This window comes from Eumetopias jubatus, unplaced genomic scaffold (assembly GCF_037043125.1).
Source record: "Eumetopias jubatus isolate StellerSeaLion01/CBP00866 unplaced genomic scaffold, mEumJub1_p1.0 scaffold_2, whole genome shotgun sequence".
In the NCBI taxonomy this organism is placed as follows: Eukaryota; Metazoa; Chordata; class Mammalia; order Carnivora; family Otariidae; genus Eumetopias; species Eumetopias jubatus.
In genome coordinates this window covers 122,057,125-122,076,594 of record NW_028274808.1, presented here as the reverse complement: position 1 = coordinate 122,076,594, position 19,470 = coordinate 122,057,125, and the positions used below count along the sequence as shown (strand labels likewise).

General features: G+C 46.7%; 1 protein-coding gene across 5 annotated transcripts in view; it reads right to left on the bottom strand.

Moving 5' to 3' along the window:
* TSPAN5 (tetraspanin 5) overlaps positions 1–19,470 on the bottom strand; it is a 169,643-nt gene that overhangs the window by 15,208 nt on the left and 134,965 nt on the right. For 3 of the 5 annotated variants that reach the window (XM_088021101.1, XM_088021100.1, XM_088021105.1), the window contains one exon: positions 18,368–18,418. In XM_088021101.1, coding sequence (XP_087877227.1) covers positions 18,368–18,418 — 51 coding nt within the window. Of the gene's footprint in view, positions 1–1,215; positions 1,484–18,367; positions 18,419–19,470 lie in introns of all 5 variants that reach the window. The other 2 variants (XM_088021104.1, XM_088021103.1) reach the window with 1 other exon arrangement.

Here is a 19,470-nt window from a genome sequence, read left to right as displayed (position 1 = left end):
CACCCTTTATGAGACTGCTTAGACCAATGGTTTGATCCAGTCTTGTGTTTCTTAGATTTCCAAGCTCTGAATTAGGAATACTCTGGGGAGGGATATGGGGCGGGGTGGGGGAGATGACGTTGGAGGGTACACAATAACATTCTTAAAACTTAAAGAGTTAACTTAACTATGAGAGAAGGAGACTCCATTTCCCTGGCACCAAAAAGAGGCAGCAGAGGTGGAAGTGACAGGAAGAGATGTTGGCTGGATCACAAAGAGGCCTTTCTGATAGCAGCAGGGCTCACAGGAGAGCCAAAGCCGTGAGCCTCTGTGGTTGTGCCGTAAGAGGGATTCCCAAATTCGATGGGACATTGGGACTTAATGACCTTTAGGTTCCTTCCAACTTTAAGACCATTCTATGATTTCACCCATTTCTAATGGGCTTTTTGTGACTCACACTTAAGTCTGAGCAAAGATCAGATTGTTCCCAAACACTCTTCCCTGAGCTATGGCTGGACACAAAGAGGTCATGGATAAAAGAGACAATTATCTGGGCAACTCTGGCAAAGCAAGTCAGCCAACCAACACACACGCCTAGGTCTCAAACACCGAGCTACACCCCAAAAGGCTACAAAAAAAAAAATATGATCTCTGGGGTGCCTGGGTGGCTCAGTTGATTAAGTGTCTGCCTTCAGCTCAGGGCAGGATCCCAGGGTCCTGGGATCGAGTCCCGCATCAGGCTCCCTGCTCAGCGGGGAGCCTGCTTCTTCCTCTGCCTGCCACCCCCCACCCGGCTTGTGCTTTCTTTCTCTGACAAATAAATAGAATCTTAAAAAACAAAAAATGACCTCAATTGTCAGTAGATTCCTGGATCATCTGTCTTCTCTGGGTTTAATTTGGAGGATGAGTATTTGGCTTCACAGACAAACTTATTTTCATACTTTTACTCTGTCCGGCCTACAGGGGCAGCTTTAATTGAGGGGCCTCCAACAGTTTCCATGGAAACAACAATCATTTGCAGGCCTAGCTGGCCTGCAGATTCTACCTTTTAATCCTAAATTCTGGCAAAAGGCAGGGCTCGAGACAGATACTGAGTGCTGGGAGGAAATAATATTCTGCAAAGCACGAAAAAGACTACTGAGAACTTTATTTGTAATGGATTCAGAATGTACCCAGGTCGTTATCAAATCTTCACACCCCAAGTTTTTCCTTTTCCGTGGGATTAGGATTACTTACCTAGATGGACATGAGCAAGAGACTGCACTCCTTCACCTGCGCCATGTTTCCCAAGAGCCCCTGCAAAGCAGTCTTACTGCTTCCGACTACACAGAGCGATTACAGAGGAGCTGAACATAATCCTGGCAGCAGAGATTCCGGATTACAAAAATGACAGGGAGCCGACAGCTCGGCCTCTGTTGTCTTAGAGATGGGGTCTTCTCACTGGACTTTTTAATTTTGTTAAGCTCAATGTGACAAATGAGTAAGAGGTGCTAGAACATGCCTGCTGAAGAATAATAATCATTAAAGCTTGTAGGTGACAAGAAGCCGGAAGAAAAAAAATACAAGCTCTAAGATTACAGTTAAGTCTGCCAAGTCATTTAAAATAGATGTTCCGACCCACGGTAAATCCCCAGGAATGCACAAGAACAACACCAGCAGACACCTAGTCTTCTGGGAACCTGAAGGCACCACCCTCTTCTTTGGGGAAGAGCACTTTCCCCTTCTTGTTAAGGATTCCTGCTCCCCCAAATGCACTCCATGTGCCCCTCAGAGCTGCCAATTCTCACATGACCCCACTGCCCTTGTGACAGTTGAGAAGTCTGAACCACCTTCCTCGGACACCAGGATGCAGAACAGGCATCTCCCTCTTGTGGCTGAAGTTATAAAAAGGCCCAAACCTGCAGCCACATGCAGTTATGTTTTTCACCATGTGGAGAAAGTCAACCGGCAGTGAGAACTAGAAAGCTGGGCTTAGGAAGAAACAAAGAACAAGGGCAGGGAGGGAAAATCCTGTCGGCCTTATATAATCCCTGACCTGATGTGGAGTTCTGTGAATCACTGCAAAATCCTTAGAATACACTGCCTTTGATTGCACAAGGGGGTTCTATTTGGGTCTGCATTTGCATCTGAGGAATCCTGCACAACCTGACAACAGCTCTGAATAAACTAGGCCTTTAGTGCTGCTTGTGGGCAAATACACAGGTTCATAACACACACACATGACCAACACTGGAAGTTCACACTTTATGCTGGAAAAAAAGTTCTGGGGGTGCAATGGGGAGCAGAAAAGGAGCAGAGATAGGTGTTGGACTTGATATGGTCCCTATACTCAGCTGGCTGATACTTCCAGTCAACGGAGCAATTAAGCCAGTGTAAACAGTCTTCCTTCTTGTTGACTCGCTATCACCTCAGCATCGTTAATGAAATGAGTTCTGGATGGAACTCTTAGGGGCTTTGTCTCCGTCACTGACAAATCATACACGATTTAAGCTCCAATTCTCCAAGTAAACGTGAATGTTCAGTCCTTGGGCTTAAATATCAACTTTTTAGAACTCAAACTTGTTGGGGGAAAAAAAAAGAAAAGAAAGAAAAAGAAAGAGAAAGAGAGAGAGAAAGAGAGAGAGAGAAATAGAGGAAGGAAGAGAGGAAGGAAGAGAGGAAGGAAGAGAGGAAGAAAGGAAGGAAGGAAGGACGAACAAACGAACAGACAAAATGTCATTTGGCTACTCTCCCCTGTACCCGGAACCGCTGCTTCTGTGGGAAGCACACACACACAGCCTGCTATTTGCAGCCCATGAGTATGTGCTTGTACTTCTACAAGGATCCTGCAGGCAGAGCCCTGGAAACTCAAGCCCGGCAAGGGTACTGGACTTTGTGTATAATGTCAGAAAATATCATGCTATGAAGCTGAGTCTAACTGGAATGAAGATAAATGGATGAGACGCAGGACAATTAGCCACATGTACTTCTTCCTTTCCCCATCTGCTTGGGTTGACGTGAAAACGGGGAGAAGGAGAAAGAGTGAGAACGGGAAAGCCAGAGACCAAGATGGCAGGTCACGAGAAAACTATATTCAAGTACTACAGGCTCAAGAATATAGCGGGATTTCCTACACATATATTCTTTGTTATCAGTGAGATCATATTAATGAAAACTGGCCTGTAAGAGCTCTTCACATTCACACTACGTTCCTGAATCTACGGTCCAATGCCCCTCAATCAGCATCCCCAGGTCTACAGCGGGTGCTGCAGCAGAGGCAGAAACACACTGACCATAATGTAAAGTGCCGCTCCAAAGACAAAAGGAATACCAACCAACCATTAAAAAGTTGAAAAACAACAAATATATTCAGCAAATTAGCCATTCCACAAATTGGCTTTTCGACAGCTAGCTCTTGGCATATCAGTCCACAGCCTTTAAGAGATCATCTTAACAGACACCTCGTCCAGAATCCCAGTTCCATGACCTACGACCTCTGTGTTCTTGGGCAAGTTACCAAACCTGCCTAAGTCTCAATTTCCACGTCAGTGAAATGGTCCCCCACGTCATGAGGATGAAGGAAATAATTCAAGTAAATTCAAACACTATGCTAAGTGCTTGGTGCAAAAGCAGAATTCAATGAAAATTTATCACCATTCTCATTATCATCACTATCCTATTGGGCCAAGAAGAAGACATCAGATGCTATTGAAGCAACACAGGAGGGGCATCTAACCCAACTGCACTAAAGAGGAATCCATCTTGCTCTGGTACTTGTTCTGCCTCACCCTTTTAAGGAAAGCCACGACCGTATCTGATGATATGCCTAACAGAGGTGGCAGTAACTGACTTGCCAATCAGATCTTCTTTGCTGGGGAATGGAAAGTCACCTAAAGACACTCCAAGTAAAGGCGGAAGAGAGAAGCCCTGAGTAAGCAAAAGCTATGAGTAGGCAGAAGCCACGAGTGGGTAGAAGCTAAGAGTACACAGAAGTGGTGCAGTGGAGAAAAGAGCAGCGAGAAGTGAGTCAACAGTGATGAGCACACTGAGCAGTCAGCAGCCATGTTGCCAAGATGGTGGCACCCTGAACCAGGGAAAGCAGGCCTCTGCTGCCAAGGAGACAACTGGTGCACCGGTCGTCGAAGATTCACTGCTCCACAGTGACATTCCAGATATACTTGACCACGTCCTCCTTCCTGTGGGATATCATCATCAGTGGTCTGGTGAACACTATTATGTCTTGGTAAGAATGTGAAAAACCAGCCCACCTTCCCTCCGACCTCTTCCTCCTCAGCACCTCATTCATTCAACTAGCTCTGAAATTGAAGCAGATTCTCACCCATGCTTCTGCAATAAATGAGTATGTTCTGAGTATAACTATTTCTTCTTGGAAAAGGCTTCTATGCACGTGCAGAAATGAAAAGGCAAACAAAGCTCCAGAAGGGTTTCAAACCAATAAACCTCAGGAGTGTCTGTGGTTTTTTCCACCACCAGCTCAGAGAGTCCCCTGTGTGCCACCTGGCAAGCTTCAGTTTCTTCTCTCAACCCACACAGAAAAGAAATGCAAAAATAGCATTAATAAGCCCCTAAGGTCTGGGACTCTTCTGCTTTGGCATATATAAGCACATTCCTTCCAATTGCTGGATGAGAAACAAAGAGACAGGCACATGGAATGTGCACCCACAGCCAGGCCAGATGGACCCCTTTGAGATTTATGGGACTGGGTCCTGATAACCAACCCCCCCCGCCCCCATAAACCAGACCCTACTGGGGTAGAACTTGCAGCAGCTTTTCCTAGAGTAAAAAGGAGAGAAGCATTTCCCTACTTGGGATGACAAGACAGAACACTGTAAAGAAAATGAGCTCCTGAGATTGGGCGGTGTGTGTGTGTGCGCGTGTGTGTGTGTGCGCTTGTGCGCCCTGGAGAATTAGAGATGCAGCTTTCAACAGGAAGACCTGTCCACAGGAAGACCAAGCTGCAACCACAAGGCCGCAGAGAAATCTGCTCCTTTAACACTCATCAGAGATCTCTTTGCTTTGCAAAGCAAAGCCACTCTGCCAACACCCAAAACAGCCATTTGCCTAAGGAACTGTGGCAGAGTCCAGAGAGAGGACTTGGAAGGTAAAGAACCTGAGCAGTCCAGGGGGGTGTACGGTTGTGGGCGCAGCAGGACTGAGGGCCTGGAGAAGAGACGCAAGGTTAAAGGAAGGCCAGCTGCCTTAAAGGCATGTGGTTTCCTAGTTTTTCCTGTCAAAAAAAGTCATCGGTGAAATTTAAGTAATCCCTTCTTACAGCTTAAAAATGACCATGACCATGGGGCACCTGGGCGGCTATTCGGTTGAGCATCCAACTCTTGATTTCGGCTCAGGTCATGATCTCAAGGTCAAGAGATGGAGCCCAACAGAGTTGTGCACTCAGCAGGGAGTCCACTGGAGACTCTCTCTCCCTGTGCCCCTCGGCCCGCTCTCTCGCAGGTGCATTTTCTCTCGCACGCACTCTCTCTCAAAATAACTAAATAAAATCTTTTTGAAAAAATGGCTTTGGGGAGAGGGAGAGGAGGAGAGACAGTCATCTTTCAGGCCTCCATAAAATCCTGCAATCAAGCAGTTGGCAGGGCAGCCAGCTGCGCCAGGTCCCACCCACTGGTGCCACTCACAGGCTAGAAACGCCATCCCGGAGTGAGGGACTGCCTCCCTCATCAGGGAAACAAGCCACAGGCAAAAGTGTCACTTTTCAGAAATCCAGCCTGTTGCCAGGCCACTCCCCAGATGCTTTCACATGCATGTTCTGATGATGGAATACAAACCCAGGAACGGTCCTAAGTATAAAGTTTAAACCCAAATATAGAATAGACGCTCTGATCATGGTGCCCCTCCCCCCCCAAACTGAAGTGGAAAAAAAAAGCAAACAGCCTAGTGGCAGGTGATCACTGTATTCTAGGGCCCCAGAGATAGAAGTCATTCAGTTATCCCGGGGATCACCCGAGAGGTGACAGGTACTGCGTGTGTCATGGGTGTTCGGAGTGAAGGCCCTGTGATACCTTCAGGAGCTAGTCTAGTGGGGAGACAGGTGAGTAGGGTGCTGGGCAGCACAGCGGAGGCGCAGAAGGCGATGTCCCCAAGTGCAGAGACAAAGGGACAGGATCTGGCTCACGGACGGGTCTACGCGTGAGTGCCACAAGTGGTGAAAGCAGGCTAACGTCGGTCGGCAGGGTGGAGCTGGGTTTGAAGGAGAGGGCATTCTGAGCAGAGGACGGCCCCGGTCATTTGCGTACTTAGAAAGCTCGAAACCTGGGCAGCAGGTGGATGTTACGGAAGCAGCTGGTCGGCTCTGGGGTGATCCAGGTGGGCTTAGAAAAGGGACACAAGAGCTACACTACTGAGCACGTGTTCTGCCTGGCACTGGGCTTCCTGGATTGATTCACCCTCACAATAAGCGCACCGGGCAGGACCGCTGTCCACAGCAGGAAACAGACTCGGACGGAGCTCTCTGCCAGCTCACCAGCTGAGAACGTGCCAGAGCCGGGTTCGAGCCCAGGGCAACTGACCCCAGACTGATCTACTGCCCACCTAGCCCCATGATGCCCTACGGTCTGAAAAAGGCAAACAGCAGTGGGCAAGAAGATTCTTATTTTCAACGTAACATCATATATCTGTGCCTAAAATTTTAGGAAAGATACGTAACATATTCTTACCCTGGACTTCCCTGATCACTATCTGAAAACCAACGTGTGTATGAGACAAAAGCCTCCCCCCACCACCACACCCCCACAGGCCAAGAGGCACTTCTTTCCCTGGCGCACCTCAGAGAACTCAAGTGGATACCAAGGGGAGAAGTGAAGGAGAGAATTTCCTTTCTCTAGAGAAAGCAGTTGCTGTGCTGTGCAAAACCACTCCCCAGCAGCTTGCTTTTTACCTCAAACCTAGTGAGGAACCGGTTTCAAGGGCCCTACTGGGGGAGCTCTGAGACACCCTGGTGAGGGCCAGACTGCCCAGGAAGGAGCCTGTGGGCTGGGCTCTGACTCCATTCTGGAGATCCAGGGAGACAGGCAGGCTCTAGGGCAGGCGAGGGCTGTTCTTGGTGGCACTGGCCTCACCCCCAGATGAATGTGTCCAGGGAGAGGCAGCTGGGGGCTGAGAACAGGAAACCTCAGAAGGCAGAGTGCAGAGGAGTGCGGGCTGAGGACGATGGCCGGGTCTGAGCAGGGGAACCAGGCAACCACCTAGAACAGAGAGCCACTGAACTCAAGGGAACCACCAGACAGAGGGACTCAGCAGGGAAGCCTCAAAAAGACCAAGCTATGGTCCCCTTCCCCATCCGCCAGGTCCCAAGAGCACAGCCCCACCCCCACTTGAGCTCTGGCAGGAAGTGGGCAGAGGAGCATCTGGTGAGTGGGGGAGGGGTGACAGGAGGAAGCCGGGGGCAAAGGCCTCACCCTGCTCCCCTCCTCAGGGGCCCAAGGCAGAGGCAGCTGGGCGAGGGAGAACACTGGAACACAAAGCCAGGTTTGGAGTTTTGATTACTCTCCAACTCATCCAGGCCTGGACTTGTGCCTCCAAATGAGAGTAGGACTATGGTATCTGAGAGTGAACAACAAAGTCGTGGAATTTTTGACCCACCTGAATTTTCATTCCTGAGAAATCACTCTGAAAAAAGTTTACACAGACACACACAAAGAAAAAGGGTTTTGATACATCTCATGTGTTTGTTGGACATACTGGTTACAACACATCAGCTCACATGCTAACTTTGCAGGTACTGAGCGAAAGCTGCTCGGTTTTCAGATTTTTGGCTACAACAGAAAAGTCGAGAGAATTACTTGGGTAACAGAGAGAGAGAGGCGGACAAACTTACTACATTTTGGGCAATGAAATGCTATCTTCAAAGAAGGCTTTTCGGCATCTCAGAAACAGCTCCTTAAAGTAGTTTCAAAGCCAAAGCATGCAGTGTTCTGTTCCAGTTGTCTGGGGAACCCCCTCCGCCTACCGCCACCGACTGGCTATGGAAACTTGACCGCCACCACTATGAAAGGCCCGGATCACTGAGTCTCACGGTCTCAGATTTTCCTTCCTGGGAAAATTGGGGCAATTTTTCCAAGGTGAGTCTTGGAAAACAATCTTGTCAACGGACTGTGACAAGAAGCAACTAGGAAGGTTCTGAAGGGAGACTCACAGCGAGAGAGCGGTCAGGGGAAAGCCTCCAGGAGAGAGAATCCTCCTTGTCCGTCCCCGGGAAAGCCGCAGAGAAAAGCAGTGCAGGTCAGAGCTGGTCTAACTCGCATTCCCCCGGTGGGCTCAGGACGGCCACCGACTTTCCTTCCAGCCCGCTCCCCACGGAGCCAGGGCCCCGCCAGCGCATCGGAGGGCAGGGCCTGCGGGGAGCGGCCAGACTTCCCGTGTCACCTCTCTGGGCCTCAGTTTCCCCACCTCCAAAAGAACAGGTCATCCCTCTCTGAAAGTGTAACCCCAGGGGTCCACAGATCACAGAAGTGAAAACGAAACCCCTTCAGGAAGAGCTGTTTTTTCCCGTGCCGTCTCTCCGGTATATAAAGCTCCTCCACATGTTCTCGGTCACTTGCTCACAGACATCTCGGCATCTGCGGCGGGGGCAGCACGCAGCCCGAAGGGAGCGCAAAAGGGCGCAGAAGACAGGCCCCGGCCGCACTGGGTTTTCAGGCCCCGCGAGCCAGCCGGGTTGGCGGGGTGGGGAGCAGGGGGAGCCACGGGGCCTGGCCAGCGATGGACACTCTTCCTACTCGGAAAAGTGCAGGCTCCTCCCGGCCCCCACCTGCGCTAGCCAGCGACGCAGCACTCTGCCGCCCGCCGCGCGCCGAACACTGAGTAACCAGCCTACGTGGTGGGCAAAATGGAGAAGGAAAGGCACCCCTCATTTCCCCACAAAACAGGACCATCATATATTGATTCCCATTTTTATGCCAGGAATAAACGGTTATTTTTTTTCCTGACATCCCAAATTAACGGCCGTGCTGTTGTTTGTAACACTGTCCCGCTATCAAATTGGACATCAGAGCCACGTGTAATTCTGCTTGCTCTCAGGCTGTAACACCTGTCCACACCGCCCTCCGCCGAGAGATCTGAGGCCACTTCACACCTCTCTAACTGAACGCCACAGGCCACAAAATCGCCACGGTTTGAAGGAATGCTTTCATCATTTGTTTGCTCGTTCACTGTTTTAGAAGGCAGTATTTTTTTGAACACCAACTAGGTGCCAGTCAATGCTGTCGTTTTTTTTTGTTTGTTTGTTTGTTTTTTTGCCCTCACAAAGCTGCTTTTTCTAGTAGGGCGTGAGAGCAATGCACTTGCTGGCGTGGAAATGCTCAATCCTATGAAAACATGTAGGAGGAAAACACAGGGATGGGGGAGAAAGGCTGGGGGTGGGGTGGGGTGACAATGGTGACTTTAAATAGGCCAGGAAGGCCTGTGGACAGAGCTGACATTTGAACAGAGATCAGAAAGTAAAGAAAAATGCCAAAGTGGATCTCTGGGGGACAGCCTACCAGGTAGGGGAGGAGCAAGGGCAAAGGGCGGGGGACGGGGGTGCGGTAGGGGGAGTTATGTTTGAGATTTTGGAGAAACAGTAACGTGGGGTCAGTGAGGACTACAGCAGCGGGGAAGGGCACAGGTGGAACGTGAGGTAAGTAATGGGGCAATATCGAGTGAGACGATAAGCTCATTGGGCTCACTGGAAGGTTTGGAGCAGAGAAGTGATAACATCTGTCTCTTTTTTTTTTAAATATTAGTTGACATTAAATATTATATTAGTTTCAGGTATACAAATAGTGATTCATCATTTATATACATGACAAAATGATCACCAAAAAAGTCTAGTTACCATCATCATACAGTTATTACAATATTATTGACAATGTTCCCCATGCTGTACTTTTCATCCCTGTGACTTATAACTGGAAGTTGGTGCCTCTTACTGCCCTTCACCTATCTCACTCATTCCCCCACTTGTACCCCTCTAACCACCGGTTTGTTCTCTGTATTTAGGAGTCTGTTTGTTTTATTTTCGTAGATTCCACATATTAAGCGAAATTATAGGGCATTTGTCTTTCTCTTTTAAGATTTTATTTATTTATTTGACAGAGAGAGAGAGTGCACAAGCAAGGGGAGCTGTAGAGGGAGAGGGAGAAGCAGGCTTCCCACCGAGCAGGGAGCTGGATGCAGGGCTCGATCCCAGGACCCCGGGATCATGTCCTGAGCCAAAGGCAGATGCTCGACCGACTGAGCCACCCAGGCATACCTCTCTGTCTTACTTCACTTAGCAGAATACTCTCTAGGTTCATCCATGTCACACATGGTAAGATTTCATTCTTTTTTACAGTTGAGTCATATTCCATTATATAAGATATACACCACATCTTCTTTATCCTTTCATCTGTCAATGGGCACTTGGGTTGCTTCCATATTCTTGATACTGTAAATAATGCTGCAATGAACATGCTGCGTATATCTTTTCGAATTAGTGTTTCTGTGTTCTTGGATCAATATCCAGCAGTGGAATTGCTAGGTCATAGAGTATTTCTATTTTTAATTTTTTGAGGAAGCTCCATACTATTTTCCATAGTGGCTGCACCAATCTGCATTCCTACCAACAAGGCACAAGGGTTCCCTTTTCTCCACACCCAATATTTGTTTGTTTGTTTTTTAATACTAGTCACTCTATCATATATCTTAAAAGAATCACTCTGGCTGCTTCACGGAGATACGCCTGGGGTATGAGTAGGGGAACAAGAGTCGAGGCCGGGGAAACAACCAAAGGCTTCTGCGCTAATGCAGGCAAGATGTGGGCGCAGCTTTGATCAGGGTGGAGCAGTGGAGGCGATGAGAAGAAATGAGATTCCCCACATTTTCTCAAGGCAGAGTTGACCGTGTTTACTAAGGGACTGAACGTGGTATGAGAAGAAAAGAAGGAAGAGGGTCAAGAGTACCTGAGCAAGTGGAAGGACAGGGTTGCCATTTACTACATTTGGGAAGAACAGGTTTGAGGAGAGGAATCAGGAGTGTTGTTTTGGATTAAGTTTCAGAGGCCATTGGACATTTAAGTGGAGATATTGGGTAAGCTACTGGCTACACAAGTCTGGAGAGTTCCAGTAAGGTCTGCATCAAAGATCTGAATTTGGAAGGCATCAGTGACAGATGGCGTTTGAAGGCCCAAGCTTGGATGAGATTGCCTAGAGCCTGAGTGAAGACAGGGAAGATGTCTCAGGACCAAGCCTGGGGCAAAGGAGTATGAGAAGGCATTGCCTGTGAGGCAGGAAAACTGGGAATGTGTGGCATCTCAGAAGCCAAGGGAGGAAAGCATTTCTAGAAGGGGGAAATGATAAACCGTGCCTTAGCCCTTGCTTTACTGACAGGGTTTCTGAGTTCTTGGGTGAGAAAAAATGATGTGCTCCAGGACCTAGTATGGGTTCAGTAAGAAAGTATCAGGTTCAACTAAGTTTCTAGGCTGGTTAATTAGAGATAAAGTGAAGGATATAGTCTGTCTACAAAAATAAGCAACAGAAAAACAGTCTGATGTAACGACAAGTAGATGGATTAGAAACTGCTTGACTGATGACATCCAAGGGCACATATAAGTGAATGAGTGTCAACCTCAAAGGAAATTTCCAGGGACATGTCGCTGGGCTCTGTCCTTAGCCTACTCAACATATCAATGGCTTTTATCAGTGATAACTAAACTTGACTGCAATCAGAACAATCTAGGAGGCTTGTGAAAATAGAGCATCCCAGTGTCCACCCCAGACCTACTGAATCAGAAAATCCCCAGATGGCACCCAGGGGGCGAGGAGCTAAAGGAAGCCCTTATTAGAAGAAAGAATTGAGGGAGAAGCTTGATCCAAATGTACAGCTAAAACCAAGCTCAGCGGAATGCAGAATGTGTTGGATGACAACTGGGCACATGGAGTCTTGCATTTGATTCCGAAGAATCAGCCGGACATGAGGTGGAAAGGGTACACTTAGCTGGATCTGAGACCAACTTGTGAGTCTCCCTCATCAACAGGGGGATCTCAAGCTACACTGACAACAGATAAGAGAAGGGACATAATCCAGTCATACCCTCTCTGGTCCCAAAAACACTCTCTCAACAGTACAGGGGACACACTAGAAAAAGGTCAGAGGAGCAAGACCAAGATGGTAAAGGGACGCCCCCCCCCCCCCGAGAGAAGCAGATGTTTAGCCGGGAAGCTCAGAAGAAACCAGGCCTCCACCCCAAATACCTTAAGGGCCAACATGCAGAAGGACTTGCTCTGTGGGATCCGATAAGGTTGATCTACAAAAATAAGTAAAAACTAGTAGAACAGGATTCTACTTTAGTAAAAGGAAGGTCTTTAAAACACTAAGAGTAACCCAAAGAGACAGAAGTGGTGAGTGGTTTGCCACAAGAATTGCCGAACTTATATACACTCCCCAATTAGCATTTATTACAATGTATTAGTTTATGTATGTGTGTGTACATGTGTGTGTGTGCGCGTATGTGTGTGTATATGTATGTGTATAGGTGTGTGTGCGTATATGTGTGTGTGTGTGTGCATGTGTGCGTATATGTGTGTGTGTATGTGCGTATGTGTGTGTGTGTGCGTGTGTGTGTATATGTGTATGTGTATATGTGTGTGTATGTGTGTGCGTATATGTGTGTGCGTATGTGTGTATGTATGTGTGCGTGCGTATATGTGTATGTGCGTATATGTGTGTGTGTGCACGCGTGTGCGTATATGTGTGTGTATATGTGTGTGTGCGTATATGTGTGTGTGCGTGTATGTGTGTGCGTGTATGTATGTGTATATATGTGTGTATATGTGTGTATATATCTGTGTGTATGTGTATATGTGTGTGTATGTGTGTATATGTGTATGTGTGTATATATGTGTGTATGTGTGTATATGTGTGTGTATATGTGTATGTGTGTATATATGTGTGTATGTGTGTATATGTGTGTGTATGTGTGTATATGTATGTGTGTATATGTGTGTGTATGTGTGTATATGTGTGTATATGTGTGTATATATCTGTGTGTATATATGTGTGTATATGTATGTATGTATGTGTGTGTATATGTGTATGTATATGTGTGTATACCTGTGTGTGTGTATGTGTGTGTGTATGTGTGTATATCTGTGTGTGTGTATGTGTGTATATGTGTGTACATCTGTGTGTGTATATATGTGTATATCTGTGTGTATATTTGTGTGTATATATGTGTATATCTGTGTGTGTATGTGTGTGTATATGCGTGTATATCTGTGTGTGTATGTGTGTGTGTATATATATGTGTGTATGTGTGTGTATATATGTGTGCGTGTGTATATATGTGTGTGTGTGTATATACACACACACACATATACATGCACACCCTTCCCAGACTGTAAATTCCCCGAGGAATTCTATCCCCAGAGTCCAGCACAAACCCTGTCCTGTGCTATGTGTTCAATAAATGCTATTTTAGAGAGCACTGATTATGGCTGGATGCTGCTAAGCCTGTTATAGAGGTGATTCATGCTACAAATTGTTAATGTTCCTTCTAAAACAGCAGATCCTATGATTTCTGAAAAACTGCACATAAACCAGTTTCCCCTGGAGACACAGTCATCCTTTGCATCTGCACAGTCGATTCGGAATTTACATAAAATGGATTATTTAATTATGTCTAAAAGTCAACGGTAGGGACGCCTGGGTGTCCCGGTCGCTAAGTGTCTGCCTTCGGCTCAGGTCATAATTCCAGATCTTGGGATCGAGCCCCGCATCGGGCTCCCTGCTCCGCAGGGGGCCTGCTCCTCCCTCTCCCACTCCCTGCCGCTTCCCCTGCTTGTGCTCGCTCACTCTCTGTCAAATAAATTAATAAAATCTTAAAAAAAAATACAAAAATAAAAGACAAAGGCAATATTAGTCTTAGGTTTAAGGCTCAGCCCAGTATTAAGTATGTATGGGGCGGGTAATACTTTTTATCTCGAATGTTTCTGTACTTCACATAAAAATGTGTAAAGCCTAGTCTGTTAAGGAAATCTGACCCTTCCAGGTGTGACCCAATTTGGAGATTATCCAACTCTAGGTGTTCCGTCACGTAAACGTCCCTACATCTCTACTAGGTGGGCGGGGGGACACTACCGATTCACTGGCTGGTGTTATCGGCCCAGGAGGAGCATGCTGCCCACCACCCTTGGCCAAATCTGGTTCACCTCAGAATTTCACCCCCTCAGAGGCCTGGTCCAGTTGCGAAGTTAACCCAAAGGGGCTTCAACAGAGTTGCCTTTGCAGTCACCGAGGTGACCCATGCAGATCATATCCTCCTTCAGAGACCGCAGAACAAAACCCATTCTCTGGTCTGTGGACCAAAGCCTGAACACTCCTAAAATACGAAGCCGCTTCCGAAGCCACCACTGTGTCCCTCCCCAGGCGGAAGCAGCGCGCTGTAGTCCCGTGTCCGGGGAGGCGGCTCTGAATACAGGAAGCATTGACTTTGTACCGGCACTTCCAGGGGACCATCTCATTTAATCCTCACGACAATCCTAGCGGAGACATTACTGTCTCCCTGTGGCACACACGAGGAAAGGGCATCTGAGAGAAGTTAACACAGTTGCCCAGAAGGAGCAGCACTGGAACTCAGGTCTGTTCAGCCCCAAACCTGTGCTCCTATTCCGTACAACCACCAGAGCAATCTTAAAAGCCAGATACTTTAAAAAAAAAAAAAAAAAAAAAAAGCCAGATCAGGACAGTCCCTTATCAAAACCCAAAGTGCTGTGGTGCCTTCCTCTCATCCAAACTTCTGCATGACCCTGCCTGCTCTGACCTCTGCCTGCCCCTCTCGCCACATCTCCTCCTCCTCCTTGCACTTGCCTCTCCCTTCCAGCCCTCCTGGCCTACTTCCTGTTCCTTGGAATGCCCAAGGCCCTGACTCATGGCCACCACACTCGCTATTCCCTCTGCCTGGAATGCCGTTGTCCTAGCGCTCCACAGATCCTGCCTACTTCCTCCAGGTCTTGCCCCAATGCCACCTCCACAGGGAGACCGTTCCCCACTACTCTTCTCTAAAAAAGACCCCTTCTCCTACCACTAACTACACCTTATCTTTCTCAGCAGCACTCATCAGTACCTGAACACAGGTGGGGTTTTTTTTTGGGGGGGGGCTGTCAAGGGGCATGGGTCAGTAGGAGGCGGTCGCAGGAAGAGAGGGTCAGAGGAAGGGGGTCGTGGGGAGAGGAGGTTCAGCAGGAGGGGCAGCCCGCCAGTGCGGCGTGGTGACTACCCATAGCGTCGCCTCGGGTTCCATGGCCCCACATTACAGGTGCCAGTCCTGCCGGGATGGGAGCAGTGCAGGGCCTGCTCAGTGCCCACCCTGCGCCCAGTGTCCTAAGGTACCCCAGAAGTAGGGGTGTGAAGGCCAAGGGGAAGAGAGCCTGCAGACCACCATGGGGAAGGCTGCTGCCCTTCTCTGTCCCCCTTTCCCGCTGGCCTGCTCTCCCCCCACCCCCGCCCCATGTGTTTCTTCCCTGGGCACCCCCATCCAACCCCACTGCACCTTCTCTGGGACCTTGATTTATTGTTCACCCCTCTTCTTGAATTTACTTCTTGGAAAACACATTTCCCTAGAGTCTGTCTGTGTCAGGCACCGTTCAAGATGCTGAGGACATGCCATGAAAGGTCTGATGATGGGAAACAGCATGTCACATGGACATGAGTGTGAGGAAGCAGGTCCAAAGTGGAGAGGTGGGTGGTCATATAGGTTCCACGGGCAGATCATTTGAGCCAACCTTGGAGGAGAAGGAGCAAAGCTTGGTGAGAGCTAGGCAAGGAGTGCTCAGAGCAGGAGGGAAACAAATGTCCCTTGAGACTTCTGGGGGGACGGTGTCTAGAGCAGCATCAGTGAGGGCAGAGGCAGAGATGCCATTAAAGCAGGAAAAAGGTCTCAGTGTTGGGGCAAGGGCCCAAAGGGGACTCTATCAACTTTACGTTTTGCCGCGAGCTATGGAGAATCAGCTGACTGGAGCAGAGAAGTGAAATCATCTGACATACATCTTAAAGAATTCTCTTGAGGAAGCAGGGGGACCAGTGCAAGTCCATTGCAGTTAGAGACACCTTGGTGGCCAGCATCAGAGTGTAGCATCCAAGGTTGTAAGAAGTCCTCAGCGGGCGCCTGGGTGGCTCAGTTGGTTAAGCGACTGCCTTCGGCTCAGGTCATGATCCTGGAGTCCCGGGATCGAGTCCCGCATCAGGCTCCCTGCTCAGCGGGGAGTCTGCTTCTCCCTCTGACCCTCTTCCCTCTTATGCTCTCTCTCTCTCATTCTCTCTCTCTCAAATAAATAAATAAAATCTTAAAAAAAAAAAAAAAGTCCTCAGCTAGTTAACTGCTCATTGTCAGGGCCCCACAGATGCAGGGACTCTGCATCATTCACCAGTGCGTCCCCATGCTGAGGGGTGGGAGAGTGCGGGGGTGCGGAGACACGGCCAGTGTGCACCAAACTGGGTTCCTACATGTCCTTTACCCTCTGCTACCTCCACCTGGTCCTGGCTCACAGAATTCTGCTACACGGTAGCTGGGTGATTGGCCAAGTAACTTCAGCTCTCCAAGGAAACTTTCCACTTATTGGTAGTGGCCTTGACACAGAGGGGACTGCTATTTCCCCCCCACCCAAAGACCACAGCACCCCCTTGGTCTGATATTTGTGTGACACTGTCAGCTTTAGAATTTTATGATTTTATCACAGAAGAGACCTTTGGGGCAACTGATGAAACAAGAAGGTAATTATATTTCACAAAGAGAAAAAAAAAAAAACCTTCAAAATTACCAATGGTCTGTTTATTGTTACCAAAGATGGTTAGTTCATTTAATGCCTTCCAACATCTTTTCAAATCAGATGGAAGACTCTTATTAAAGGAGGATTATAAAAAGCTGTGTTACCCGGCATTAACCAATCAGAAGGCTTCTAAAAGTAACATTTCTGAGATTCCACCAATACAAATCTACGAGCCTACAAGGGGACTGATTCGCAGAAGCAAATCATAATCCAAAAGATGACAAGTATTCAACATAAAAGTTTCTAGAGATGAAATTATGTCTGTTTGGGGACCTTGTCTCCCTTCTTCACTGCCCTCCCTCAGAATGTGGCTGGCAGGTGGTTGGTTTTCTATAAAACATTTTACATTCTGTAGAAGTATTTTATAAATAGAGGGTGGTTCACTTTCAAAACTCAGGAGTTACTTTGAGTTTTATTTGACACAATCTGAACATTTATTTATTTTTTTACTTGTAGAAATTCCTACTGGCATCTGAGGGGCTTTTGTTTGCTGGGCTTTCTTAGTTTTGCTCTCCTACTGCACAGAATATCTCACAAAAACTCTTGGCTTCAGGCCATGGTCAAGGTCAAAGGAAGAAATACCGAAGGGATAACAGACAGGTCTTCTGGGAAAACTGAAGCTAATCTCTGTGTTTGTGAGTTTTCACCCATCCATACACCCCCTCACTCCTGCAAGGTGGGAGATAAAGTCCTGTCAATGATTCAACTCCCAAAGAAGGAAGAAAAAAGGAGTTCACGTTAATTTTTCAATTCCAGTGCCTGGCCTCTTGTCAAGAAACAATTAAAAGGTGCAGATGGGAAGTAAGGCAGAGAAGTGGACACAGGGTGGTCGGGTCATGAGCGTGCTGTTTAGAGCATCAATTGTCCAGAACATTGTATCTTCATCGAAGCCTAGAATATGCTACTCCATATTTCCAGATTATTTCCTAGGAAATGTTGAGGAAATATTTCCTAGGAAATATTGTATTTGCTCAGAACTACATAAATATTGTAATCATAAATACCGTATATTGTATTTGCTCATAAATTTAACATTCCTGAATACTTTCAATCAGCAGGCAAGTATTCACATTCTTTAGTATTAACGTGAAGTTCATCTGATTTTCAAACATGAATTATATCCAGCTTCCTTCATACGACATGCTAATAGCTTATTACATAGTGCTCATACTGAAAAGAAAAATCATCTTTATGGCTTGAGTAATTTTCTAAAGGGTTAAAAAAGAGAGAGAGAGAGAAGGCTGCAGGTGGTTTAGTGATATTTATAAGCATTAATGAAATTCTTGTGCCAGAGTGAGGAAATGTTCCACAAAAATAGGTTATCTCCAGCTAACTGATACAATTTCAACACACGATCTCTGTTGTGCACATGTATTGTTACTTTTGTAATTATTTTGATATAATGACTGATTTAGTCTTCATTCTAAAGAGCCTTAGAAATATGACATTATCTTCCAAGAACACTTTCTTTCATTAAAGAATGTTTCTTTATACTCTGCTGTTGTCAAAGAGGAAAAGGAGACAACATGTAGTACAATGTGCAACCTCTAACAACCAAAATGGGTGCATTTTCATGATATTCAACTTACTTTTTCATTCCACGCCCACAGTCCAATTCCAAGAAATGCTATTCCCAAAAACTGAAAGAAAGAAAGAAAGAAAGAAAGAAAGGGTGTTAAGTATAAGGACAAATGCCATGTTTTTACTAACACAAATACAAATAAAGTTTTCAACCGATTCTTTTGTCACTTTACCAGGCTGAGAAATACTCCTATCTAAAATCTGAGTAACAGCCTTTGACAGAAAAATACCATAATCACCTTGATTAAAATTAGGCATTCAGAAGGGTTCAGTAAAGAAAACGTGGTATGTATATTCAATGGACTATCACTCAACCTTAGAAAAGAAGGAAATCTTGTCATTTGCAACAACATGGATGAACCTGGAGGGCATTATGCAAAGTAAAATAAGCCAGACAGAGAAGATAAATACCACAGAGTATCATTTACATGTGGAATCTAAATAAATAAATTGAACTCATAGAAACAGAGTAAAAAAGTGGTTGCCAGCGTCTGGGGGAAATAGAAAAAAGGTTAGCAAAAGGGTACAAGCTGTAAGATGAATAAGGTCCAAGGATCTAATGTAAACACCGTGACTACAGTTGGTAATACCGTCTTGTAAAATTAAACTTCTGCTAAGGGAACGGAAATGATGTCACACACAGGAAGGTCTATGTGAGGTGATGGATGTGTTAACTCAAGGGTGGGGAATTCCTTCACAACGTATATGCATATCGAATCATCATGTTGTACTCTTTAAATATCTTATAATTATGTCACTTTTATCTCAGTAAACCTGGAAAAATAGAAATTTTTAAAGTTTTTTTTTTTTTTTTTTTAAAAGAAGGGTTGGGGACATGTAGGTGCTCCAAAGTCATTGACATTATGAAGAATAATAATTAGGTAGACTCTTGAGTAAAACCAAAGTTATAAATACTGTTTAATGCTGCCTTTTAGTGTAGGAAAGGGCACAGTACCTGCCCCTATACAGCCAGGCCTGGTATTCACTAGAAAACGGAATACCAGAGACATGAGTGGAAAAGAGCTGGTGATTCTCTCTACACCATCATGCCCCTGGAAATGGGCCAGGAAGAGGGCATGCAGAAGCCCTCAACACACTCTTTACCACTTCT